Source organism: Fonsecaea monophora (assembly GCF_001642475.1).
Source record: "Fonsecaea monophora strain CBS 269.37 chromosome Unknown Scaff20, whole genome shotgun sequence".
Classification (NCBI taxonomy): domain Eukaryota; kingdom Fungi; phylum Ascomycota; class Eurotiomycetes; order Chaetothyriales; family Herpotrichiellaceae; genus Fonsecaea; species Fonsecaea monophora.
The window spans coordinates 293,433-318,893 of NW_019173951.1; the positions used below are offsets into that span (position 1 = coordinate 293,433).

Here is a 25,461-nt window from a genome sequence, read left to right on the forward strand (position 1 = left end):
GAACCATAGCGAGAAGAACGCGCCGAACGAGACAGCTTACATTCCCATTCCAGACATATACCTATCCACGTCAACCGAGAGGCTACGAATATGCGATACTTCGGATATTCGGCCCTCCTATTTCGCAAGTCAAAAGCTGGGGTAACCGAACCGCTGTTGATAAGCATACACCGTCGGGAAATTCCCAGCTTGAGCTGCTGAGCTACAAAAGCTAAACCGCAGTCCTTTACCAGGAATGCGGAACAGACACTCAAGCCATCATGCGCGTGGAAAGACGGTGTCTGTTGGCCTTGTCATGATTGACATAATTGACTAAAAAAACCAGTCGCTTCAAATTGTGTCTGGCGACGCTTCCTAAAACAAGTTACCACACGGCTCTACCATCCTAAGTCCTCCTTAACTTCAGCCACCTGTGTTAGCAAAAAGTCTAACCCATATACCTCCAATCGTTCCATTACACTGAGCCTCGACGAGTACCGGGATGCTCGCCCCGACATTGGACGCTCCTGCTATCACTAGACACCTCGTATTCACAAAATTCCTGCGAAATTATTCCCCCTCTGTCCAAAACTTGCGCCCTCACTCGGCCTACACCCACTGAATGGGAAATCCCCAAGCCCTTTTCCAAGTCTGCCTGAGAGCTCCCCCAAAGCCGGTGTCAAATTTGGGCGCGGCTCAAGAGATAGCACAGATTGCTCTGTCTCTTCTGGTATGCACAAGACAATATACTCAATGCATATCTTTCGACACGATGAGGCTGCGCACCTCTACAGCAGCGGAGCTTCTCGCACCTCATCCCTGGCTCAAGTGTGTACATGGATTAAGCGAATCTATACCCACCATGGTCAACGGCTATCCCGCCAAGGTCTGCAACTTTGCTGGAATTCGAATCGCTAGTTTTCGTGTGTGGAGAGAGCGAGAACCAATACCCCAGGACCTAAGGCGAGTTGCATTCCCTCACAGTACAAAGCACTCGGTCTACATACATTGTCACTCGGAAATAACGGATGTGAAGCAGTCCTTTCCTGCAACTATGGCTACTCCTCACAGGTAACATGGGTCTGTCGTTTCTATTTGCCAGAAACGGTCATCATCAAGGAAGCTAAGAGGAGATCGGGCATGCAGCTACAACCGGGTTTGTCGTTTAGTTACTGGTCTGGTTCCTTCCCCTTGCAGCACTTCACCTTGGACTAAGCCAACGGCCACGTTTGTCTAAAATACGAGGCTCAAATCACCAAACACTTTTGGCCTCCTCATGAAGCATGTGCCTGGCGGGGGTTCTGGAAAACTGCTAGCCTACACGACTAACACAAGCCCATGACCCTTGCCCCAACCTCACTAAACTGTCACGAGTCAGTCCACTCCAGACTACTCGGTATTCAAGAACGATTTTCTTGTTCGCATCATGTCATTGGCGCCTCTGGGGGTGGCAACAGGTCAGGGGTACTTGGTAGGTGAAAGTAGTCGGGTTTCGCTACTTGGTCTGGCTCCGCCTAGGAAACCACTCATGAAAGCGAGGCTTGGAAACCTGGCCATGGCCTTCCCAGATAGCTCGTCTTTGAACATCATATATGGCCGTGCCTGATACCTCCCTCAGCCCAATGAATCTATTCCTTCTACCCGCACTTCGCAGGACCCCAGGCCTCTCGAGTTCCCAGCACTCGAAAACATGTCATTGGAAACAATGATACTCCTCAAACGAGATGCAGTTGATGATGGTGCCCCCAATCCCCGGGGCGACACTGTGGTGCATGTCAATATCGCGCTGGTGGTTGTTGCAGGAACACTCGTCATTGCACGATTCTGGACCCGCATTGTCATCAACCACATGCTTGGTTTGGATGACTGGTGTGTCCTAATGGCTCTGGTAAGTAACTTGACGTCTCGTGGACCAGCTGGTGACTCTTGAAAACTAACTGGCGTCAACAGTTTATTGCCATCACCATGACTGGGCTATTCTACGGCGGTACGCTCAACCCTTTTTGAGACGTGAATTATTGAAGCTGACAACCAACTACCACAGAGACAAAGAATGGTTTCGGTCTCCATCAAGACCAAGTCAACGAGAAACACTTTTTGCAAGCTTGGAAAGTGAGTTGTGACCAGTCAAAGATCCCGAGGAACGATCCAAGAGCCGTGCGAATATGGACTAACTATCCCAACAGTACTTCCTATCGTGCCAGGTGCTATACAAGGCTGCCGCTCTCTTTGCCAAACTGTCTATGCTGTTCCTCTATCTGCGGATCTTCTCGTCGTCTCGCAACTTCCGCATTGCTGCTTACGTTGTCATGTTCATATGCTTCGGCACGGCCATTGGGACCATAATCCCAACAATCTTTGCATGCCATCCTATTCAAAAGGCATGGACCCCAACCTTGCCTGGCACCTGCATCTGGACTCCTGGAATCTGGTACTCTAGCTCCTCTATCAACATCGCCACAGACGTCATGATCATCGTGCTACCAATTGCTCAAATCCGGTCGCTCAAACTACCCAAGGCTCAGAAGTTTGGGTTGGCTCTCCTCTTCAGTTTGGGGTTTTTGTAAGGCCATTCGTTTCCAACTCTGCTATCCGGATATATAGCTGACAGATCTCTAGCATCATTGGAACCTGTATCGTCCGCATCGCTACGCTTGGTCCGGCAGCAACGGCAAAGGACAGCACATGTAAGCACCATCGTTCCCTTGAGTACAAACCTGCTAACCCTTTGGTCTAGACTACCAAGCTCAGAATAATTTGTGGCTCGGCATTGAAGTGAACACGTCCATCATTTGCACCTGCATTCCACCTCTGAAGGCCACAATTACCAGATTCTTCCCGAAGATCTTCCGCGGCTCGTCCTACAATCGCCCGTCAACCATATACCGAACTAGATCTGGAGCATACCCCCTCACTGACAGCTATCATGGATCATCTATGAAGGGGGGCGCCTCATCATTTCCGAACCCTGCCTCGCCTACCAAGGGGTTTTCCACGACCGTCATCAGTGGTGGCGGGCCCAAATCATATCCCATTAGTGAATCAAACAGCGACGAAGTTGTCATGCTGGATGATATGGGGAAAACAGGAGCAGACGGCCAAAGACCCAAGCGAAGAGACGATATTCGGAAACAGACCGATGTCGAGATCTCATATCTGGAGGTCTCTTGAACAAGGCGATTATGGTACGGGCTGTCTAGGGGACGAATATTGCTACCATCGTGTGTGCTGCGGCGGTAGGCAGACCCGGCGACACGCACGATGTTGACGTTGAATCATTGATGTAATAGGGGTGGCGGTTTTCTTTTATACAGTTATACAGTCGTTAGGTATTTGATTGCAAGAGTGGAAGTCCAGGGTGATGAACATATGTACGATAGGAAAGACACAGGGGAAACAACAACAAGAGACATCGGAAAATCCTCCTTTGACTCCTCTGACAGACACCCTCGCGAGCCATTCCAGCATCTGTGAGTCCCTCTGCAGAGCTCAGGACCATCTAAGTTCAACTCGGATCTATCGTGAAACCCACTCAAACAGAATTCGTCGAGACAAGGCTCCTTAACCAAGCCAGTCTGCCATGTCTAACGGATCTAATTCTGGATTCCAGGACCCATTTATTGCCTAGAAGACTACCAGAAGCTCAGCGGCGGTGTTCTACATGGAAATTATTCTTGGCCGTCAATAGTGGACTGTACGGAGAAGGTTTGCCACGACCTTGCGAGAGCAAGCGACCGTATCGAGCGGCACAGGCTTCTTTTCACCGGCTTCATCCTCCGGTGTTTCGAGCCGACCAGCCAGCCAGCCCCAAGCTTGTGGCGCCCTCTGGACCACGCTACCAATGCTTACTCACTGCGCCGACTCGAGTACCTGTTGCTCATTCCAGAGGCCCCGAAAACTGTTCATGGTCTTCGCTGACGACGACTCCTTCGAAATTTCCCCAATTTTACGTTGTTCGCTCGGCTCGGATTGGCAGGGATCTTTTGACCCATATGGCGCAGGTCTGGGGTCACTCGAGGGACAGAGGGCAGAGAGCTCGACTCTGGCGCAAACGGCCGTATCTGGCAATCCGTTTGAACTCATTATAATCGGCGCCTCGACTTTGAGTGCGATGCATGGTGCGTCTACAGTAGGGTATTGAGGATCTTCCCTCCTATTGCATCCATATACAGGACGTGGTAGTGGCTGTTTTAATATGCTCCGTCCATCACTTAAAGCGGCATGTGAACCTTTCCCTTTCCGCCGCTCAACAAGTCTGCGCTTCATTTCTGTTCCATTCAACTCAATCGAGTCTTTTGTTTGACGGCAACTAACTAACCAACTAACCAGTTGACCTTTGCTACCGCACAAGAGATTCCCGGACTCTCACGATGTTGCCATTAGTGGCCCTCTGCTATATTCTCAGCCCTGTGCTAGCCGCATCGCTCCGTGTTACGGTCACACCCTCGAATATTCTCCCAAACCCCAATGTCCTGCCAGCTTCGACGCATGCTGTCTTAACGTCAGGCTCTGGACCACCGATCAGGGCTGTCCTGCGAAAGGGCAACTACTTTGAATTTCCCGAAATCTCCACTTCCGGGTCACATCTCCTCGACATCTACAGTCACGACTACGTCTTCGCACCCTACAGAATCGATATATCCCCCTCATCCGACTCTGACGGTACCGTGGTTGCAGGAGCTTGGGAAACATACCGCGGAACACGATGGGACGATCGAGGAGTTGCCCTGGTGGCCGCACCTACAGGGCAATTGGACATGTCGGCCAAAATTCTATCGAAGAAGAACTTTTACGAACAGCGCCAGGGTTTCAATCCCTTGAGTCTTTTGAAGAATCCAATGATCCTCATGGCGGTCGTGGCTCTTGCTTTTACGTTCGGGATGCCCAAGTTGATGGAGAACATGGATCCCGAAATGCGCGCCGAGTATGAAGAGATGCAGAAAAAGAGTCCCATGGGTGGTCTGACGCGAGCCATGCAGGGTGGAGGTGCTGGGTCTGCAGCGGAGAACTTTGACCTCGCTGGCTACCTAGCGGGGTCTGGCAAAAGTACGGGCACTGACCGAAACCCAGACAGTATCCGCGAAAGAAAGCGATAGAGTGCGCTTTGCCGGCCTCCCCTGGTTGGGCAGATTCGTCGGAATGGCTCGCTGGAATACCTTATGTACGAGAATGGCCACAGCTCTGCAAACCACCAAGGATCTTCCGTTACCCTCCAGATGTAATCCGGAGCATTGAAACCACACCTCATTCCGTGTCGCAGATACCCTGTACCGCGCGCTGAAAGTAAAAACCTCTAACGAATAAGGCTCAACAAATACTTGAGAAGATTACGTGAGCGGACCTCGTTCAGAAGCGTCTCAGCATCAACGAGCAGTATCTCCTGTGTTGTTTCGATGCCGTCTCTCTCGATATGGCCAGCAGCGGGATCCGAGCTCCCGGTCCAAGATCCTATCACAAGGGTCCCTGTGGCTCTCCCCACCGTACCCAGTACGACCCCGCCAATGCGACCCTAGGCCTGATCCCTCCTACGACAGTGTGTACAGACATGTCGCTCTCGAACAGTAATATCAGGCAGTGGTGCAGCGATAGCGACCCATACACGGCCAGATTAGCCTAGTCAATGCGCCAGAGTGTGCCCCGGCTGACGACCAACTATCCCGCAGCACACTGCAAGTGACAGCTCGGGAAGGATTGTGTTAACAGATCGCGAAATATGATTGGGAACTACTTGACGATCAGCACTTGCCTAGGTCCAATCCAACCAAGGAGGCGACTGCCACTATCAAGCACTAAATCTGGAAAGGCATATGTCGTCCAGTACTGTTACTTCCATCTTGGGTCTTTAAGCACGCATGTCGCGCCTCATGAACCACCCCAAGAAGCCCACTCACTGGACGTATCAAATCCTTTTCACGACCCACTGTCGACAACGTCTAATGATTTCTCATATTTTGACATCTCGCAGCCATCACTCCGGGTGTCTAACCGAACAGATCCTTCGACTTGGGGAGTTCAAGCAGAGTCTGACGGACAGGATCCTGTACCTCGTTGCAGCACGCACCGACATCCTCCTTACCGCCCCTACGGCCAAGATGTCAGACTTCTGGCTGACTTTTTGGACATTTGGAATATCCGGGGTGCTCCAGGTCTAGGAAATAAAATACGAAGGCCGTCCCGCCGTTGCAACTGTCTCGTTCCATTCTTCCACTACCCCTCGCTTCTCCTCATTTCTTCGGTTCCTCCCCGGCCCTAACCTCGTTCTCGCTTCCATTGGCGCTTCTTGCGAATGCTCAGTTGTTATAACTACCGACATCCAACGAGCCGCAGAAGCGCTTTTCGTGAGCTCGCTTTCCTCTGACATCTTCCTCGTCACCGATCAAAGGCACTGGCGATAATCCTAGGCAAACCATGGAAGCCCAACTGAGACCATTATTGGAAGCTGCTGTCAAGGACAAGAAGGTACCAGGGATCGGGTGCTTCATCGTCGACTCCAAGGGTAATTACTTGCTCAAGGAGACCTTGGGAAGCTCTCATCTTCAAGATCCCGACGCGGCTCCATTCGACGCAGACACCCTGGTGACATTCTATTCATGCACCAAACTTCTCACCGTGATTGCCACCTTACAACTGCTCGAACAAGGGAAACTCTCCCTCTCAGATCCGGTGGAGAAATTTGTGCCTCGAATCTCGAAGCTGGAGGTGCTTGAGTCTGTTAAGACGGACGCAGATGGCAAACCCGTACCCGTCTTGCGCTCACCAGCGTCAAAACCTACCATTCAGCATCTCCTGACCCACACATCTGGCCTCTCGTACGACTTCTTCGATCACGGAACACTGGCATACCGCGTGGCTACCGGCCGCCCTCCCATGCAGTACCACGCAACCGCTGAATGGGAAGATTATGAAACTCCGCTGCTGGCCGACCCAGGCACCAAATACGTGTATGGTATCGGCATCGACTGGCTTGGTTTCGTTGTCCAGGAAGTGTCGGGCCAACCTCTTCCAGATTATTTCGAGGAACACATCTGCAAGCCCCTAGGCATGCACAACTCAAGCGGCAAGATTCCACCAGGGAAGAAGTTTTTGCTGGTCCATTTCGACGCACCCGACGGGCTTGTAGGGGTCCCGGATGCGAAGCACAACGAAAATCCCCCTCTCTGGGGAGGTGGAGGGTTTCTCTACACGACGATGAACGATTACGCGAAACTACTGGTGACTTTGCTAAACGACGGCACATCGCCCACTACGGGCAACTCGATCCTGAAACCCGACACGGTCAAAGGCCTTCTTTTCAAGGACATCCTTGGTCCAGAAGTCGACCGGTCTGGCGTGGGCGAAGTCGGCACCAGCGTCCCGCAAGCCTCGCTCGAGGGTACGTTCCTACCGTCCATGCCGGTCGAGAAACGGGGCTGGTCTGCCGGTCTGCTCATCAACCACGAAGACCTACCCTACGGTCGCAAAGCCGGGTCGGGCGCGTGGGCCGGCCTCGGGAACTTGTACTACTGGGTCGACCCGGCGACCGGGATCGCCGGCATGATCTGCACGAGCATTTTGCCCTTTTTGAATCCGACCGTGACGAGGCTTTTTGATGAGCTGGAGAGGGTCGCCTACGGCCACGGCGTCAGCGGCGACGATCTGGACCCGAATAAGAGGAGTATCAAGCTCAAGTCATGAGTTTAGTTGTAAGTTGTCCTTGTGATGGGATGGATTTCGCAGGGGGGAAAGGGTACTAGGTAACAGATACTGGGTGTTGGGTACTGAATACTGAATTCTTTGATTGATTTCCAGTATGGAAGTATGTATTGCATGGTTCAATCAGACAGGACTGTTTACTTTCTCTTGTTCCCTTATCCCTTATCCCTTGCCCCTTGCTCGTTAGCTCTTCAGTTCCACATGTACTTACTGCGTGCTGTGTTGTGCTGCTTACCGCGTACTGTGCTGTGCTGTCCTGTCCTGCGCCGCGCTATGCCGTGCGATACCGTCCCGCGCCGCGCTATGCCACGCTGTACTGTGTTGTATTATAGCTATACCGCGACTCGACTCCACTCGACTCGGTTGGCTGTGGCTGGACTGAGCTCGATTTGGCCCCTGAGACGATGGATTGCGGATGACGGACGATGGATGATGAAGTAGGCAAATGGCGGCACACACATCCACAGATACACATACACTGAGGTAGAGAGATAGAGAATCCATGCGACCGACATCAGGAACCATGAACCATGAACCGTGACCAAGGCCTTTTTTGTATCCCATTTTCCCGTGTTCTCATATGCTCTGCCATGCTCATATCATACCATATGAGAACACATGTGATGTAATCATACGTACCTACCTATATCCATGGTATGATATGCTATACTATGCCATCCCTGTCCCTGTCCCTGTCATGTTTTTGCCTCGCTATATAATATCCTAGTTGTTACCCCTGCGAGTACCTCGCCGGGACATCCGACTTCGCCCATCCACGAGATGACCTTATACACACATAAAAAAAGACCAGGCGGATTGTAAGTCATGTAGATCGTGAAATGGCAATGGATTCTCCACATCGATATCATAGCGATGTCAACGCTGAATCCGCATCGCTCGGTTTCTAGCCCTGCTTTCAAGACAACAGCATCGTCTCCGTCTTCGCTAGCAAGTTCGCTTTCGATATGCCCAAGAGCGACGAGGGATGAGGAAGTCCACACAATCGCCCCCTGGTAAGCTTGGATGAATGGCACTGGGACATCTGCAGGCAGTGTTTCAGTGTCTGTGAGAATGTCTCCGGAAGAACGTTGTCTTCCTGTTTGACCCATTTTTGCTCTCGGTAATGCTCGGTCATCCGTGTGCCGCTTGAGAGGTGCTACACTATCTCCTTGTGGCAGCGCTGCTTGAATTGGCCTGACGAAACCCATGTAAGTTCATTGAGAGTCAGACTGAGGTCAGCCACCGGAGTTCATTGAGTCGGAGTGAGGTCAGCCACTGGAGTCACCGCTATGCACCTCTCTTGGTCTCAAGATGTCGGTTGGTACAAAAAGGAAAGAGACTTCCTTTCGTGCGCAGTATTCCCGACACGTGTCTCAAGTGATTGTTTGATATCCAGACGTATCAGGTCTCATTCGGCGTATTCATTGTGGGTCGAGCTGGCGAACAATGCGGTATCCGTAAAATCCGAGAAGATCTCGGGGAAAAGCTCCTCAATTGAGCCTTGACCTTGTTGCGAAATGAACGCATCCTCGGGTAGTGGATCACCAAGCATGTTCTCGTCCATGAAGCCACGCGTGTCGGTTGGTTCGGCGCGCATCGATACAGTAGGCAAGTGGGGAGTTCCGACAATCGGTGCTTTGGGCAGTGCGTCCTCGATACGCTTCAGCACGGTCTCACTCTGCGATAATGCCGTCTCTGCCAGATCCCATTGATGCTCCTCTTGGAAGCCCCTCAAACAGTCCACGAGTGTCCGGGCACTTCCCATGCACTGTGTTCGGACATTCGAGTAGCTTGTCTGAAGCGCACACCGGAGAAGCAGAGTCACTGCGGACGTGAAATGATGAGCATTGTAGGGTAGCCAAAAGCCCATCAAGTCCTGCTTGTGCAACGAACCAACGAACCGCACGATATCCTCTGCAGCAGCCTGGCAACCAAGAAGCCATGATGACGCCGGATCGCTTTCTCGTTGGCTAATCTCATGCCACGCAATGCGTCGTAGGAGCATGCGCACAGAGAGATATGAGAGCTGCAGATTGACCAAGCCAGGCACAGGCGGTCGATTGTTGAAATCGTTCAGATTCAGCCAGCTGGGCCGGCTTTCCATCCAGCGGTTAAGTTCAATCTCTGACCTCGAGGTTTGCTCTGCAGCAATGCTGTCATTTCCAGACCGTATATGGTAGATGAGGGGAAGGACATCCCCGACAATTTCTGTCAATCGACACAGATGAATGTAGACTTCAGCTGCGCGAACGTGTTTCACAGATCCGCCTCTCCCCTGAGTGAGCAACTCCACCGTTGGTAGTGGGACGTCATAATGGCCCTTTGAGATATAGGGCGGCGTTCCTTGAGCAAAATTGAACCATCGATCCTGTATCACCACTCCCCACCAAGCCTTCCACCGAAGTTTCTTCTCCATCTCACCAATCTTCCACTCACTACAGTCGTGATTGAGACCAATTGCATGCGACAAGGCGACCGCCCGCGCAACATCGGCCACATTTTTTACCAAGCACCGTGAGGGCCGCCCAGAGATGTCGATGCAAGTTGACACGATGGTAGCCAGATCGCCTTTTTGCATGTCGGCGATATTTGCGGCGACTGCCGTCTGCCAGGCAAAGTCCTGGTCGGGTCGGGCATACCCCGCCAGTGCGGGTGAAGTATCCCAGTAGAACAGGGCGTAGGCTATTATGTTGACGAAGAACGTCTGGGGCAGCTGACTTCTGTCCTTCAGTCGGGACATGACACATTCTTCGTCGGTGACCGGATAGCAGGGATGAAAATGTTCAAAATAGTTGGCCAACAGTTTGTCGAGGAAAGGATCCACTTGCTCAAGCAGTTCGGCTGGCATATTCCTGGCACAAGTGCAGTCTGTTGGACTGGGTCTCCTGGGCGGGATAGGCACATGATAAATTGCTTTTTGCGACTCTCGTCTCCCGAGGCTCGGCTGGATAGGAACATGACCAGAAGTCCCGTTTGCTTGAGGTAAGTATTGGTCGAGAATCTGGGTGTCGCGTGCAATAACCGGACCGACAATGTGAGAAAATCCTTCCATAGACTTATCGTCGGTAATCAAAGAACGATGGACGAAGCCAACCTTGGGCGTGACACGCTCATCCGTTTTGGCGGTGGCGGAAGAGCAGGGTACACCGTGCATGCGACATAGCAAGCAGGCCTGTCCCGGAATTTCGATAGTGCATCGAGACCGCCGTTTGTGACACCGGGCACAAGCTGGATATTTGTGGGAGCGATAGGGACGGGCGGTCTTCATGGTGCTGGACGGATGGTTGGTGTTGTCCTGGGAAAAAGCCTCAGCCGGTGGCAGGATTGCTATTGACGAAGTGCCAGGGGCCAAGGGGCTCGTGGTGGGAGAAGGCGAGGTGGACTCGGTTGGTGTCTCCGTTGCTGTTGTGTCTGAAGATGGAGGTCGAGGCGAGGCAGCAAGGGACGTTGCGGGCCGGTCACGTGCCGCATATGCACGTGACTCGGCCTTGCGCTTGTTTGCTCCTCCTGCGCCGCCGGTGATGGAGCCGCTGGAGCTGCTAGACTTGATCTGGGCCATGGTGCTGACCGAACGGAACTCAACACTCTTCAACAAACAACTAGTCGTGCCTTGGGCTGCTTCGCATTCTCGAGGGCAGAGACAACATCTGGCCGCAGTCACCAGTGACTATGCGTCTGGTCATATATCCAGCCATGGTGGGTGCGCCTCTCCTCCTCCGTCCTACATCATCCCCCCTCCTCAACAAGGCCATCCTGTCCTGCGCGAAACCTCAAGTTGGGTACAGGTTTCCGCCCCTCTCTTGGCTAATGGCGCCTCATGATTGCAAATGACCACCCGAGCTCGATCCTTTCCGTTCCCGCCAGTGGTCAATGCTACTTTGACATTATGAATTCGCCTATCGTGCCCCTGTGGTCGACCTGTCGGCGACGAAACCACTCATCAGACTTGTTCACACCGTCAACTCCAGCCCCGCAGAGGCAATATATTTGGTCAAATGAGAGGCAGAGTTTCGCGGTGGAGAGATGTCATACACCCAATAACCTCTCGCATTTCCCGTCTTCTTCTCCTCCTCCGGGTAAAGTCGAACCCCTGGCCAAACCACAAACGCTGCGAGTTTCCCGTCGGCAGACCCAAAGTGTCTGGTGTATATCAATCCCTTGTTACCTGTTGCAAATTTCCCAGTCGAGAGAGGCGTGTATGACTACAGGTCCCATGATCTCCAGTGAAACTTGGCCTGCCCCCCATTTCCTGCAGTCTTTGTCAGTCTTTGCCGCCGTGGAGTGCTTGCAAAGTACTTTATAGGAAAACATGGCTCCTATGATCGAGGACAGAGTGCAGCCACCCTCCAATAACTCCTTCTCCGTCAAATCTGGGGATAAACCCAATATATACACCGACGTCAACGAAGACGAACTCCAGAGCTCGGCGAAGGCGTACTTGGCCAATTATGGCACCAAATTCGAGAAGGACATCATTACAGGCAGCAAGGGACTGTATGTCTATACTGCCCGCGGTCACCGAGTCATGGACTGGACGTCGGGCCAGATGTCCTGTCTTGTGGGGCATGGTCATCCAGAGATTGTCTCCACGATCCACGACCACGCCGCCAACCTGGACCATTTATTCTCCGGCATGCTGTCGCCCCCAGTCATCAACCTGGCTCAACGGCTCACGTCGGTCCTGCCTAAGGGGTTAGACAAAGCCTTCTTCCTCTCCACAGGCGGCGAGTCCAACGAAGCAGCCATCAAGATGGCCAAAGTCTACACGGGCAAGTTTGAGATTGTTGGCCTAGGCGCGAGCTGGCATGGCGTCACCGCACAGGCGCTAGGCACTCAGTACCACTTTGGCCGCAAGGGCCAGGGACCCTTGATGCCAGGTATGCATATGCTCCCTCCCCCTAATGCTTACCGCTCCATCTTCCGCAATTCGGACGGCTCCTACGATTGGGAAACCGAACTCAACTACGGCTGGGACCTGATTGACCGGGCCTCGTGTGGCTCCCTAGCGGCCTGCATCGTCGAGTGCATCCAATCGTCGGCGGGCATGCACGTGCTCCCGGACGGGTACTTGAAAGCGCTTAAGAAGCACTGCGAGAAGCGGGGCATGCTGCTTATTGTGGACGAGGCTCAAACAGGTGTCGGTCGCTGTGGGGACCTGTTCGCTATTGATCATGAAGGTGTCGTCCCGGATATCCTGACACTTAGCAAGACACTGGGCAATGGCCTCCCCCTGAGTGCTGTGGTCATGAGCTCCGAGATTGAGCGAGTGTGCGCCGAGCGTGACTACTGCTTCTACACCACGCACGTTAACGACCCGCTGCCAGCGGCCGTGGGTGACAAGGTTCTCGAAATTGTTCTGCGGGATAACCTCGTCGCCAATTCACGTGCCATGGGCCTCCACCTTCAGGCTGGCCTTCAGCGCCTCAAGTCTCGGTACGGGTGCATCGGCGACGTACGCGGTCGCGGGCTCATGGCCGGTGTCGAAATCGTGGGTGACCGTGAATCCAAGTCCCCATCGGTCGAATTGGCCCGAAATATCTCGTCCAAGATGTACGAGCTGGGTCTCTGGGCTAATCTGAGCAGCCACTCGAGCTTTGGTGGGGTGTTTAGGATTGCGCCGCCCATTGTCATCACCAAGGAGCAGCTCGACCAGGGCCTCGAGATTATGGAGAAGGCACTCCAGGCCACCTCCGGGACTATGCCATTGTATTAGGAGGATGCTGCGCGATGGGCGATGCAAAGTTTGAGCACCAGCCGAAGCATCTCCCTTTTCTTTTCTCTCACATGCTTAGAAACCAGCAAACGCGCGGCATACTGCTTGAGGTCCTCCAGGCAGGGGAATGGGTGGCCTTACTAACGAAGAGTGTCGGTAACGTTTCGTATCCGGCTGCATTTGGTATTGAAACCCTGAAATGTGATATGCACAGGACAAAAGGGCTAGAGATGGCTGAGAAGGCGCCAATGAGTGTCTTTACAGTGGGCAAGAGTTGGGACTCAGACATGATCGAGGATAGACAGGATGCCTTCATACATACTTATTCACATACAGTATTCGCACATGTATACCGAGTACAGTCACGATAGCACAGGACAGTACGCCACATTTTCATCGCTGACATGATATCCAGGCATTAGGGAATGAGAGATTACGAGCAACAAAGAGAACAACAGCTGTCCCGAATCGTGTTCGGATGTCGGCAACAGTCCAGCTTACCAGGTCCCGGTCCCGGTCCAGGTCCAGTGTGGCAACGGTCTGAATGCACTCCTTACTCGTACTCTTACTCGTACGTATCTCGTCCGTCTCACCATATACATGACATGCTGTACCTGCACATGTTACGTATACTCGGTATCTATATACGTCCTGTCTACGAAACGAACACCTCGATATGACTTGGGCTACTTGGGACATGAACATGGCAAATATCCCCTTTCCTGGGTCTGGGTCATTCATCCCGGGTTTCCTCTTTCGAATCCCCGTCGCTTTTGAGCATTGCTCCGCATGTGGAGGTACCCAGGCAAGTACCTCCTGTAGGTAAGTAAGTACGTATGTATGTATGTATGGATTTGTATGCATATCTCACACAGCATCCCATCCCATCCCATGGGGCTCTGACCTGTACATCCGTACCTACAGTAGGTACTGGTAATCGTAATACCTACGCTTAGTATCTTGCCCGATTATTTGGTACATGCCTGAAAAGCCAACACGACGCGACGAGGCTGAGACCAAAATCAAGAGCAACAGGACAGTAGCGTCCCCGTAGTAAGTCATCCATAAATCCATCATGATTCATGATTCACCATTGATGACTACGTCCCTCCCTATTATTCCCTCATACTTGTACTTGTACTCGTACCCGTACCCGTACCAGTACTAGTATTACACCCTGCTCGGGCAGAACGGTAACAATCACAAATCAAACAAGGTCGAAATCCTGATCTTACGAGTGTTTACGTATACCCCATACCCACCGATGAAGAGATGGATGAGAGAAGAGAAGAGAACAACTCGATTGTCTATCTGTCAAGCGACTACTCCCAAACCCCAAGGCCCCCCAGGTTTCTCCTCTCCTCTCCTCACCTCAGACATCATGTACTTGGTATCAGGCTGAGTGCTTCAGAGGCCAAAAGGGAGGGGGGGATTCATCACCAAAGATGGATTGTGTACATACTCCGTACAACGAGGCACTTTGCACGGCGATGCAGGATGGGTGTTCCAGTTGTGGTCACGACTCTTGATTTCTCTGGCTTTCTTGTCTGGATAATGCCTGTCTTGCCTGGTATTCCTCGGTATACCGATGCACATACCCGTTTCGAGTCGGCGCGCCTCCCACACCCCCTTTTCGGTCAATAACTCGTACCTATGTACTTGTGTAGTAGACCCATCTGACAATTAAAAAACAGATCCAATCACCGTCTCCACAGCCCCCCCCCCCCCCCCCCCCTTTTTTTTTTGGACAACTCCTCAGATGCCCCATCACCAACACGACAAGGCACCGAGTCGACAGCAGAAAGTCGATTTCAAGCACAAGTACACACGAGTCGCATTGGAGGAAAGAAGGCTATACCGCAAGTGTATTCATCCACTTCGCAAAGGGGGGAAGGAAAGAGCCGCGAGGTCCACAGGTCGTCAAACTTCTGAGTCAGCCCTCATCAACGCCTCGCCTCGCCTGCCAATGGCAAACCCCGAGGGCCTTCGGGTCCAGGAATCCCTCCGCATGGGATTTCCTCAGCTGAGAAAGTGGTGGACTGACTGACTGACTTTCGGGGATCAGAAGGATTTTCTCGGGCTTCTTCTGGGGGTGGGCGATCCCTTTTCATCAAGGGCTCAGGTAAAGATTCCCCGTCGGTTGAGGTAGCCCCCCTTCCTGAAAGGGAAACTTGGGCTTTTTCCTCCTTCAGAAAAGCGCGATGTGTGGGGGAGTTCGATATTGTTGCCTCGAAGGGTAAGGGTTGCTTTCTTCACACGGCCTTGGGCGGCCGCTTGGAGTTCAACGTTGCGATGTAAGAACCCATTTCAAACGTACGAGTAGGGGTTCACTGAGCTCGCAACAAGCGGTGAGAAATACCCTGCATATGTCCCGTTTAGGGCATCATGGGTATCTGTGGAAGAAATCCATGAGTCGTGATTTGAAATGTATTGTCCTTTTGATTCTAGTTCACGAGGTCCCTAGCGCTGTCGGCGGGAATATCGGGCTCGACCACCTAGCGTGACTTGAGGACCACCAGAAGCGCTGTGGCATCTCAAGGCTGAAAGAATGGACTCGTAGCTGGTGGAGCTCACGGCCGTCAAGGGTATAGCCTGAGTATCAAGGTCAGCAGAAGCACTCCTTCAATCGGATCCTTTTCCTTGGGAAATCAAGAACTGGACAGGAGTGTTCGTTCTGCTTGTGAGACAGAAACCTCTGCCACAGACAATTTCAAAAGGTCGAGCGACGTGAGTGTCGTGCACATTTTGATGGCATGACTGCGTGTATCCTGACGATTTTGACTACGCTGATGAAGCTGTGGTGGTAGTAGCCTCAAGTCTCAGGACACGAAACGTTCCTTCGCAGTCTTTGGCCAACCTCTGATGTGCCAGCTTGAAAGGCATGTAAGAGAGATACTGTCATACTGAGCCAATGCCACATCTTCCAGATACAAAACAAACGGCAGAGCAGGATGGGCCTTAGAGGTTCGGGAAACGACGTCCAAAATAGTTGGGCTACAGCCTCTTGCCTGTCAACGCAGACCCCGAAAGACTTGACGAGCTGCATCGCTGCTGTACATGCCTAAAGCTTCGTGGCCTGGCTCGAGATTGCTTCTGAGAACAGTGCCTGGGACTATGAGTGGTTACCACGGCGAGGAGCACGGATCACTGGTTGACTTATGACCGCGACGGCAGACAGCCAAAGGCTTAGGAAGGAGGAGTTTGACTTGTTATACCTGCTGCGCTGCGCATTAGGTATCCTTGAGGACTATCCCTCCTCTGATGAAGGGAGGTGGTGGTATGTGACGACAAAGACTTTGATCGCTTGTCAGATCTGAAATGCTTAGTTTGCGGAGTTCGGGATGGTGGTAAGTCGGATTTTATTCCGCATATGAGAGAGAGAGAGAGAAACAGATAGCTACGCGAGCGACGCGAGATTTGTTCGTCGGTGGCCAAGGCTGAGTGATGCCAGTCGCAATCAGGCTTTGCTTCGCTTGCCTCCTCACCTTCGTTCTCTTCTTTCTCGCGCTGCGGTTCAATGGTCCAATAGTTGTCAAACCCCTTGGGATACATGTACGTATTGCGCGTGATTAATGTGGTCTTGTGGTCTTATGGTTCGGTCATCCAAGGACGTGGCTGGCCTCTGCCATGACTCTAATTCGACAGTTAATTTTTGACATGACATTGTGTTCTTCTTTCAGATCTAGGCTGCTTCCATGTGTTGCATGCCTGCCTTGAGAAATTCATTCTTTCACCTATGGAGCCCTTCATCCCTGACTGCACTCGCTTCCGAGAACAGCTCGCCCTTCAAGTGCGTGTGATACTCGAGCAAAGGTCCAGCCATACCCTCTTGCCACTGGTCCCTGCACAACATCTGCTTCTGACCTTTTAGAAATCCCCACCACCGTCAAAGTCTCCACCGCCGCCATCAGCTCCGTCCTGGTAGCCTTCCTGATAGGCATCCTGCTGGCCATCGTTAAAGGCATCAGCCAACAATGCACCACCAAGCAGACCACCTCCGAGACCCAGAGCCGCTGCTCCTCCGGCGCCGAGACCACCAGACCTTCTAGGTGGAGCTTGCGCGTATCCTGGATAACCGCCATATCCCGGACCAGGGCCGTAGCCGGGACCAGGTGGTCCGTATCCCCCATAGCCCTGCGGTGGTCCATACCCGCCGTATCCGGCACCGGGAGGAGGACCATACCCTGGACCGGGTGAGTAGCCTGGGTTGTAACCTACTGGCTGGGGAGGGTATCCAGAGCCGGGACGTGGCTGTTGCGGATAGGGTGAGGGGCTGCTGCTGCTGCTGCTCGACTTTCCCAGCAACTTGCCAAAGAAACCCTTGGATTTGCCGGCGCTCTCTGGTCGCGGAGGCAGCTGGTTCGAGGGCGAGGTCGGAGCGCCGGGGTAATTGCCTTGGATGCCAGGAGGATTGGGGCCACCGGAACCGCTGGAGTTATAGTATGTGTCGGCGGCGCCGCGGGTGTTCTCTTCACTTTGAAGACGTCGAGCCAACTCTTCGTCCGTTTCGCGCGAGCCCGTGGCCGGACTGCTCGTGTTGTTGTATGGATTGTTCGACTCTAGCGGGCGCTTTGCATCGGACACTTGGGGGGCATCCCGACCGGCGGAGTAGGACGGTGGAGGCGCCCCAGGCGGAGCGTCATCGTTTGCAGGCACGGCCGGCGCAGTAGGTTTCTCCCACGTCGATTGTTTGGTGTGGAGATTGACGTAGAACCTGAGGCCAACCGAGCAATGTCAGCGGAGCTTCGTCATAGGGGAAAACATAGGATAAACGATTAAGACGAGCAGTAGATTACTCGGTGTCACAAGGCTTCATACCATTCTTTGTATTGATCGTTGAAGACAGCCTTCCACCCTTCCGGCACCTTCGGAGGAGGCGGTCCAGTAGGCGGAGCGAAATCCGTCATCGGGAGAAGAGACGATGTCGGCGCAACAAAAGATACAGAGATGGAAGAAAAAGGAGGAAAGAGGAAGGTACCAGATGGAGTGAAATATGGATGGAGGTTGTTCGATAATGAGCGGCAAATGGAAGACGCGGATGAGAGAATCTCGATGAGGGGCGCAGGTTGGTTGGTGGGCGACGATGGCGGGGGGATGATGTTCGTGAATGAGGCGCAGTCAGTCACCTACGAACCAAGCAACATTCGCCGAGATTGTAACAAGATTCTCGTGACAAATCACGTCTTGATCCTGAGCCGTTAAGAGGTCCAAGAACGTGGCAAGAAGAGCCATCTACTCGTACCAAGTGCAGTAGGTGGTGTCTGCAGCGTCGAACCACTGGAACTGAACTCAATGTCCCGCTGTCTAATAGGTAGGTGGTCTTCATTTTGTAGATACATGACGGCGTTTCCAATCCGCCCAGATGACGCAGGGTGTCCATGTCCCATTATACAAGGGGCTCACATATGGCGACAACCCGTTCCTAATGTCGCCCGCAAAGCCAACAGACATGGTGAGCCCAGTTGATATCCCGTTCTTCCCCGGTTCTTCTAATCGAACCGTTAGATTCCTTTGCTTGCAGCGCCCGTCACTATGCCACTTTTTCATATCGAATACTAGCATCAATCATCACTTCATCTGGCTGTTATGAGCCGCTTAGCTTCCTGTTCGGCGACGCCCAACACGGTAACCAAGTACTCGACGCTCGCCTTTTCCGCCATCCTCCTGCGTACCTCGGTGAATTTCTCAAAGCAATCTTCCTTGACTTTGGTCCGTTTTACCGCATCGATTGTCTTCACCGTGAGTTTAAAGACACCACTGACAGGCCGATGATCGCTCGTTCGCACCTCATGGCGGCGATATTCCAGCTGCTCTATCCGTCCTGGACCACGATAGAGGAGTCGATCACACCATGCTGGCGCGCGCTTCTTCTCCGAGGTGTCGTAGTCATCGGTTCCCACGTCGTATTTGTATGTGGGTGCAAAAGTGATAGGTAACTCGACGAACTGGGCCAAACGGAACCCTGAGACACGCCGACGCGAAAGCATAATCTGGTCCTTTTTCAGAAGTGTATCCAGTTCGTTGCGCTTGATCATGTTGATGACAGCGTCTCGCGGGATGGCATCTATGCGGTAATTCAAGTCACCGTTCAGAATGCATATTTCATGGTCAAGAATTTGTGTTCCGTCACCGCCTCCAATATAAATCGAACTGCGCACCTCAGGGTCACGTTCTGCATCCAGAGCTTCGGCTTCTAAGATGGCTGCGACGTCGTTGTTCCGATGTGACGTGTGAGTCTGGCCAGCTGCAAGGTGGCAATTGATGAAGCATACAGAGCTGTCGTCCAATATGAAACGGGTCACGAGCGCTCCTTTGTTACCATAGCGGCCTTTCAGCCCGAGCTTGACACTCGCAGCTTGGAGGTTTCGGATGTTTGGCCGCTCGCTTTGCCTGACAAACACGCACTGGAATAGCCCGATCAAGCTGGAGAGATGAAGTTCCGAGTATTCATAGTGTCTGCTGGTGGACCGGCTAATGACTTTGCTGAGATAGTCTCGCCACTCGCGATAGACACGACTCTGGTGTTGTTCTGTCTTGACGGTATCCTTCTTCTTGCCGAATCCAAAAATGCTCTTTGCAGTTACAGCACGATCCTCCAGATCAACTACTTCTTGAAACCCAAATACCAGGATCTCCGGTGGATCGTGTGCGTGGATTGCTTCCATAATGAAATCGTCGCGGAGATTGGAAGGCGTCGACGCACCGACATTCCAGGTGACAACAGCGGCTCGGACGTCTCGAAATTTGCAATATTCGCTACTGCGGCGCTGCATCTCCATTTCGATCCAATCGTCTTCGAGGGCAGCGTCCCAAAGCCTTACAAAATTGTCATGTCCGATCGTGACAACTTGCAATTGTTGAAGGGTCCAAACACTGCTTGGATCGAAGAGGAGTTGAGTAACGGGTCCGTCGTGCGCTTTCCAATCCTTCTGGGTCTTCCAGGGCGAGCTGGAAGTGTCATAGACATAGACCATTCCTGTTTTAAATGCAGCCCATAATTGGCCTCCCACAAAAGCCAGGCTGTTAATTTTGTAGTCGCTGGCTTTGACGTTGGCGATAGTGGAATAGTCCTTGGTCGAGTATATCGACACTCGCCCATCAATGTGGCCGAAATATGCTCTTCCTTTATCTTCGTTCGAGTATGTTCCGCAGGTGACGTCCCCGTTCCCATGTTGCGATAATGGTGATGTCAAGGCAGCAAATGAGCTTTCATTTCCTGGTTTGTATATTCGTATTTCCTTCCCTGAAGCATACCAGAGTTTGCCATCAATTGCCAGGGAGAACGTATGTCCCCGTGGAACTTTGTGGGAAATATGGCTGTATTTGAGATTGGGGACACCTGTCTCATCGGCCTTCCACACAAAAAGTTTCCCATCGTCATCGATTGTCCACAAGTCCCTTCGGTTCCGGAGTATGCGCACAATCTCTCGACGATTGTGTGACGAATTGGTTGTCATCACGGTATGTGTCGCAACATCGACCTCCATCAACTCGCCAGTATTCAAACCTAGCCATAGTCTTGTTCCCTCGTTTGCGAGATCTACTGCAGGCTTGAAGGCCACAGCCGTCACCTTGACTGTCTCGCCGTGGTTAATGCTCATGATCTGCTCTCCTGAAGACATATCAAATACACGAGTCACATAGCCAGCCGTACACAAATATTGTCCACAAACTTCAGCAAGCCGGGAGTCCGACTTCGTGCCTATCTCCCAAAGACTGCTTTTACTGAACGGAGGCCGCCGATTGGTATGAGTGGCATCCGGGTACTCAGATCGAGAGGTGGTAGGCTCTTCAAGCGGCTCCTCTGCTTCATCGGAGTCTTCGGCATTCATGTTTGCCAAGGGACGCCTCGAGAAATCCCCAGCAAACGTCTGGGACCTCTGTGTTGACGTTGGCTGATGGAGCACGCGCTCATCGACACTAGTACGCTTCGGTGGCGGAGGGAAATGTAAGTCGACAGGTAAGGTGGGTGCACGTGACAGTTGCTGGGCAGACGGAGGCTTTTTGGAACGGTCTGGTGTCGCCACATGGCTTGGTGGCTGTAGAGGCCGTGACGTATTCTTCGACTCATTGGAAGGACGCGGAGGAGGTTCAATGTTCCTTCGAGGAGGTAGACTAGGGTGTGGTTCTTCTTCCGCTATCTTTTCCACTGACGAAGGCTGGGCACTAGAAAAGCCAAGCAGACGAGCATCACGTATGGTGTTCGTCCGTGGAGGCTGTGCGGGAGCGACCTGTGATGGAGGTGGAGGTGTGTGTCGCATGGTCTCCGAAACGTGGCGCTGTGCTGGTTTACCATTTGATAGGCTCATCTCACGAGGGTCTCTAGTAGGCTTCTCGGAGACGGTATTAGCTCTTGACGGTAGGGTTGCTCCGTGACTTGGTGGTCGTGGCTCAGGTGCTGTAAAGCCCAAAGTCCTAGGGTCCTTTCTCTCGGGCACGGACGACGTGGTTGAGAATCCAAACATTCGAGCATCCTTTGGGCGCACAGAATTTGCCTCAGAAGAAGGAACTTGAGACTGGGCCACTTTGGCCGGGACTGTTGCAGGGGCCAAGGGTTTGGTCGATGATGGGGCCGATATGTCTGGACTTTGCGCTGGAGAGTTTTCATCACTGCTCGGCGGTGTGCTGAACGGTGATACTCGGGCTTCGAATGAAGGTCTTCGAACCTCTGGGTGCAGCACATTACCTGCTGGGACAGACATCACAGATGGCTTGGCAGGAATCTTGGGCTTGTCCGCTCGATTGACCGGAGGAGGACCGGCTTTCGGTTTTTCATCGTGCGATTCAGTACCAGAGTGTGCAGGATCCAGGGTCTTCGCCGTGTCCGAGCGATCTGCACTAGGCCCTCGAGGTGCCGGGGTTGAAGAGCGACTCGAGTGTTGGGATATGAGTTCGCGCACCTTTCCAAAAGGAGTATTGTCCACCCGCTCAGGAGATCTGGAAGAGCTTCGCTCAAAGAACGTGCGCGGAGGTGACTGCGGAGAGTCTATCTTGACAGACGGAGTCAGCTGTGGGGAGGACTGCAGGAGCATGGACATGGGCCGCCGGTGGCCATATTTGGGAGGTGATTCGGTGCCCTTGACGGGAGTTTGTGGTCCTGCGTAGTTGGTATGCCCTCCTCCTGCACCTGCCCATGGCGATGTCGGCCGAGATAGATCGAAGGAGGCTCTCTGAGGTGGCAGTGGACTGGGCCTGTCGATCGGTTTCAATGCTTGCGGAGATGCAGGGATGCTGCCACGGTTGTCAGGCTGCGGGAGGTTGACTTTAAGACCCTCGAAGTGAGATCTCAGGGAAGAGACAGGTTTTATTGAAGCAGCATCTGTTCCTTGCTCCATATTATCTGCTGTGGTTATCGCTGAAAGTTCATTCTCTGAAGTTCGAGTGCGCGGGTGGATGAGTGGTGATCACGGCTTGTGCTCGGATTCCGCTGTCACCCAGGCGGTGACATTCTGAGAACTCCACCAACTGAGACTCAGGCAAGTATCGCCTCTAGCGTCGATTCCGGCGGGATGAACTGTGAGAGGAGGCTGAGCTCGAGGAAATCGAAGCCTGGACAGGCAAACGGGGGGCTAAGACAGTAAGACGCCTGTGGGATGCGGATTGAAAGGGCTGGCTGAATGTGAGTTGCTCGATCTAGCAGGAATTCTATTGCGATGCACTGTTGGCGTACTAGATGATCGATGGGCTGTCGATAAGATGAATGTGATAGCGAAAGAAATATTTTGCCAACGATGAGGATGTCGCGTCAGAATGAGAGTGACTACTGCTGGGTAGGTATTTCGTCGCAGGTGTTGATTTCTTGGATCTCGGATGTTGATGTCTACGTAGGCCTGTCACTGACCCGCATCAGCCCAAGCCACTGACAGTTCGCCCCATGGCCGCCCTGAAAACGCGGGTTTGTCGCTGCCGAGCCTTGTACCTGCACCATCTGCCCCTCCAACCCCTGCAGGATCACTCCTAACAAGCATCACGTGCCTCCCCAAGAAACAGCCTGCGGTCGCCGAGTCCAATGTCAAACTCTTCCTGATAAACAAAATGAACACCCAACACGAACACTTCGTTATGGATGGCAGCACCCCACTCTCCGAGCCCGCGATCGCGACTCTTCCACAGCCTGAAACATTCAAGTTGACTTTCACTGAGAAGATCCTCGGGTCGGGAAGTGGATGCCCCGAACGAAAGAGTTCGATATGGCTGGCTTGAAAGGATAGATCTCGAGCAAATCCTCACAACTCTACAATCATTATCCGCAGTACCAGATCGCTTGCAGCGGAAACATCCTCCGACAAATTATTATCTCATAGACCTCCCAGTCGGGAGACCACAGCCGGGGGTCGAGCACCCATGAGCTGGTGGCGCGTCTGAGTACGTGATGTCATGATGAAAACATCAACGGTGAACGAGTCCCCCAATTCGGCTTGTAATGAGGGAACCCATATAACCAAAGCAATTGCGCATTTCTAGACCTCTCCCTGTCCCTTACCACAGTTCTTGGCCCTCAGAAGCATTTGACTAGCACAGATAACCTTCACACATCCTCACCATGGCACTTTCCCAAGCAGCAGCCGTTGTTGAAAAGATCATCGGCCATACAGGCGATGCTACTACTGAACAGAACCTCACCAATCCTTCGAAAGATGTGGAAAAATATGCGGACCCTTCTGGTGAAAAGATGAAAGCACTTGTGTGGAATGGAAAGAACAGCGTAAAAGTTGTTGAGACTTTCAAACCTGCAAAAATTGAAGACACGGACGTTATTGTCAAAGTCACAGGGTCGACGGTCTGTGGTTCGGATCTGCATCTCTACCACGGTGTGGTGGTTGAGCTTCAGAAGGGCGATATTCTCGGCCACGAGTTCTGTGGCGTGGTAGACAGCGTGGGCCCGAAAATCAGCAAAGTGAAGCCGGGCGACCGCGTGGTGTGCAGCTTTCAGATCGCATGCGGCAGCTGCATGTACTGCAAACGGAAATTGAGCAGCCAATGCGAGAAGACCAATGACAACAAGATCGAAAACATCATGTATGGCGGTCGCACGGCGGGCATGCTGGGCTACTCACATTTCACTGGTGGTTATGCTGGTGGGCAAGCAGAATACGTCCGTGTTGCTTACGGCGATACCAACCTTTTGAAACTGCCTGACAACGTGCCTGATGAGAAAGGCCTCTACCTCTCGGATGTGTTGAGCACGTCATGGAATGCCGTCGTCGACACGGGAGTCAAGGAAGGTGATGTGGTCGCTATCTGGGGCGCCGGTCCCATCGGCCAGATGTGTGCAGCCATGTCGTTCATGTGCGGCGCTAAACGTGTGATCATCATTGATGGCGGTGAGGCGTCATGGCGCCTCGACTTTGTCAAGTCCAAGCTCCCCAAGGTTGAGACAATCAACTTTACCGACCTTCCCAAGGGCGAAAACATTGTTTCAACGCTGAAGAAGATGGAACACCAGGGTCCCGATGTCGCCATTGAATGTGTGGCGGGCGAGTATGCCAAGGGCTGGGCTCATTACTTCGAGCTGCTCCTTGGTGCTGAGACTGACACTTCGGAAATCGTCAACGAGATGATCATGAGCGTCAAGAACTTTGGCCGCTGCGGTATCACAGGCGTGTATGTTGGCTACACGAATCACTTCAACATCGGGTCGCTCATGGAACGTGGTATTCGGCTGATCGGCAACGGCCAAGCTCCCGTACACTTGTACTGGGAAGATCTCCTCAAAAAGATACAAGATGGTAGCTTGGATGTCTTGCAGATGGTCAGCCATCGTGTGTTATTGGAAGAGTTGGAGGAAGTGTACAAGCGGTACGATGCGCGTGAGAAGGGTCTCCAGAAAGTCTATGTGCAGACCAAGTTCAGTGCACCGCCGAGTGAAGGATCCCCTCAATTGACCAAATATGGAACAGCATAATGGGGAGGCAAGTATTACGGGATCACTGCTGGCAGATTGGAGCACATGTAATTGATCGAGACCTGTAATGTCACCCAAATGTGCAATACTGGCGTGATTATTAAGTGCCAGCCAAGCTTAGCAACGACGGGCTTGGCAAACTTGGTCTTCTCTATATATGCGTCTACAGCGT

General features: G+C 52.6%; 8 protein-coding genes across 8 annotated transcripts; 5 read left to right on the top strand and 3 right to left on the bottom strand.

Moving 5' to 3' along the window:
* Positions 1-1,669: 1,669 nt before the first annotated feature.
* AYO21_03920 (hypothetical protein) lies at positions 1,670-3,150 on the top strand (the record flags this gene model as incomplete). The annotated part of the gene is made up of 6 exons (XM_022653893.1): positions 1,670-1,867; positions 1,930-1,966; positions 2,024-2,091; positions 2,166-2,542; positions 2,599-2,666; positions 2,717-3,150. 6 exons carry the CDS (start codon positions 1,670-1,672, stop codon positions 3,148-3,150), a joined length of 1,182 nt encoding a protein of 393 aa, XP_022513869.1.
* Positions 3,151-4,349: 1,199 nt separating this feature from the next.
* AYO21_03921 (hypothetical protein) lies at positions 4,350-5,075 on the top strand (the record flags this gene model as incomplete). Its single annotated transcript, XM_022653894.1, has 1 exon — positions 4,350-5,075. One exon carries the CDS (start codon positions 4,350-4,352, stop codon positions 5,073-5,075), a length of 726 nt encoding a protein of 241 aa, XP_022513870.1.
* Positions 5,076-6,387: 1,312 nt separating this feature from the next.
* On the top strand, positions 6,388-7,653 carry AYO21_03922 (hypothetical protein; the record flags this gene model as incomplete). Its single annotated transcript, XM_022653895.1, has 1 exon — positions 6,388-7,653. One exon carries the CDS (start codon positions 6,388-6,390, stop codon positions 7,651-7,653), a length of 1,266 nt encoding a protein of 421 aa, XP_022513871.1.
* A 1,426-nt stretch (positions 7,654-9,079) lies between these two features.
* On the bottom strand, positions 9,080-11,230 carry AYO21_03923 (hypothetical protein; the record flags this gene model as incomplete). Its single annotated transcript, XM_022653896.1, has 1 exon — positions 9,080-11,230. One exon carries the CDS (start codon positions 11,228-11,230, stop codon positions 9,080-9,082), a length of 2,151 nt encoding a protein of 716 aa, XP_022513872.1.
* A 750-nt stretch (positions 11,231-11,980) lies between these two features.
* On the top strand, positions 11,981-13,384 carry AYO21_03924 (hypothetical protein; the record flags this gene model as incomplete). The annotated part of the gene is made up of 1 exon (XM_022653897.1): positions 11,981-13,384. The coding sequence occupies one exon, from the start codon at positions 11,981-11,983 to the stop codon at positions 13,382-13,384; it is 1,404 nt and encodes a 467-aa protein (XP_022513873.1).
* A 3,867-nt stretch (positions 13,385-17,251) lies between these two features.
* AYO21_03925 (hypothetical protein) lies at positions 17,252-18,291 on the bottom strand (the record flags this gene model as incomplete). Its single annotated transcript, XM_022653898.1, has 2 exons — positions 17,252-18,098; positions 18,203-18,291. The coding sequence occupies 2 exons, from the start codon at positions 18,289-18,291 to the stop codon at positions 17,252-17,254; spliced, it is 936 nt and encodes a 311-aa protein (XP_022513874.1).
* A 666-nt stretch (positions 18,292-18,957) lies between these two features.
* Positions 18,958-22,719, bottom strand: AYO21_03926 (hypothetical protein; the record flags this gene model as incomplete). Its single annotated transcript, XM_022653899.1, has 1 exon — positions 18,958-22,719. The coding sequence occupies one exon, from the start codon at positions 22,717-22,719 to the stop codon at positions 18,958-18,960; it is 3,762 nt and encodes a 1,253-aa protein (XP_022513875.1).
* A 1,208-nt stretch (positions 22,720-23,927) lies between these two features.
* On the top strand, positions 23,928-25,289 carry AYO21_03927 (hypothetical protein; the record flags this gene model as incomplete). The annotated part of the gene is made up of 1 exon (XM_022653900.1): positions 23,928-25,289. The coding sequence occupies one exon, from the start codon at positions 23,928-23,930 to the stop codon at positions 25,287-25,289; it is 1,362 nt and encodes a 453-aa protein (XP_022513876.1).
* Between the last annotated feature and the right edge of the window lie 172 nt (positions 25,290-25,461).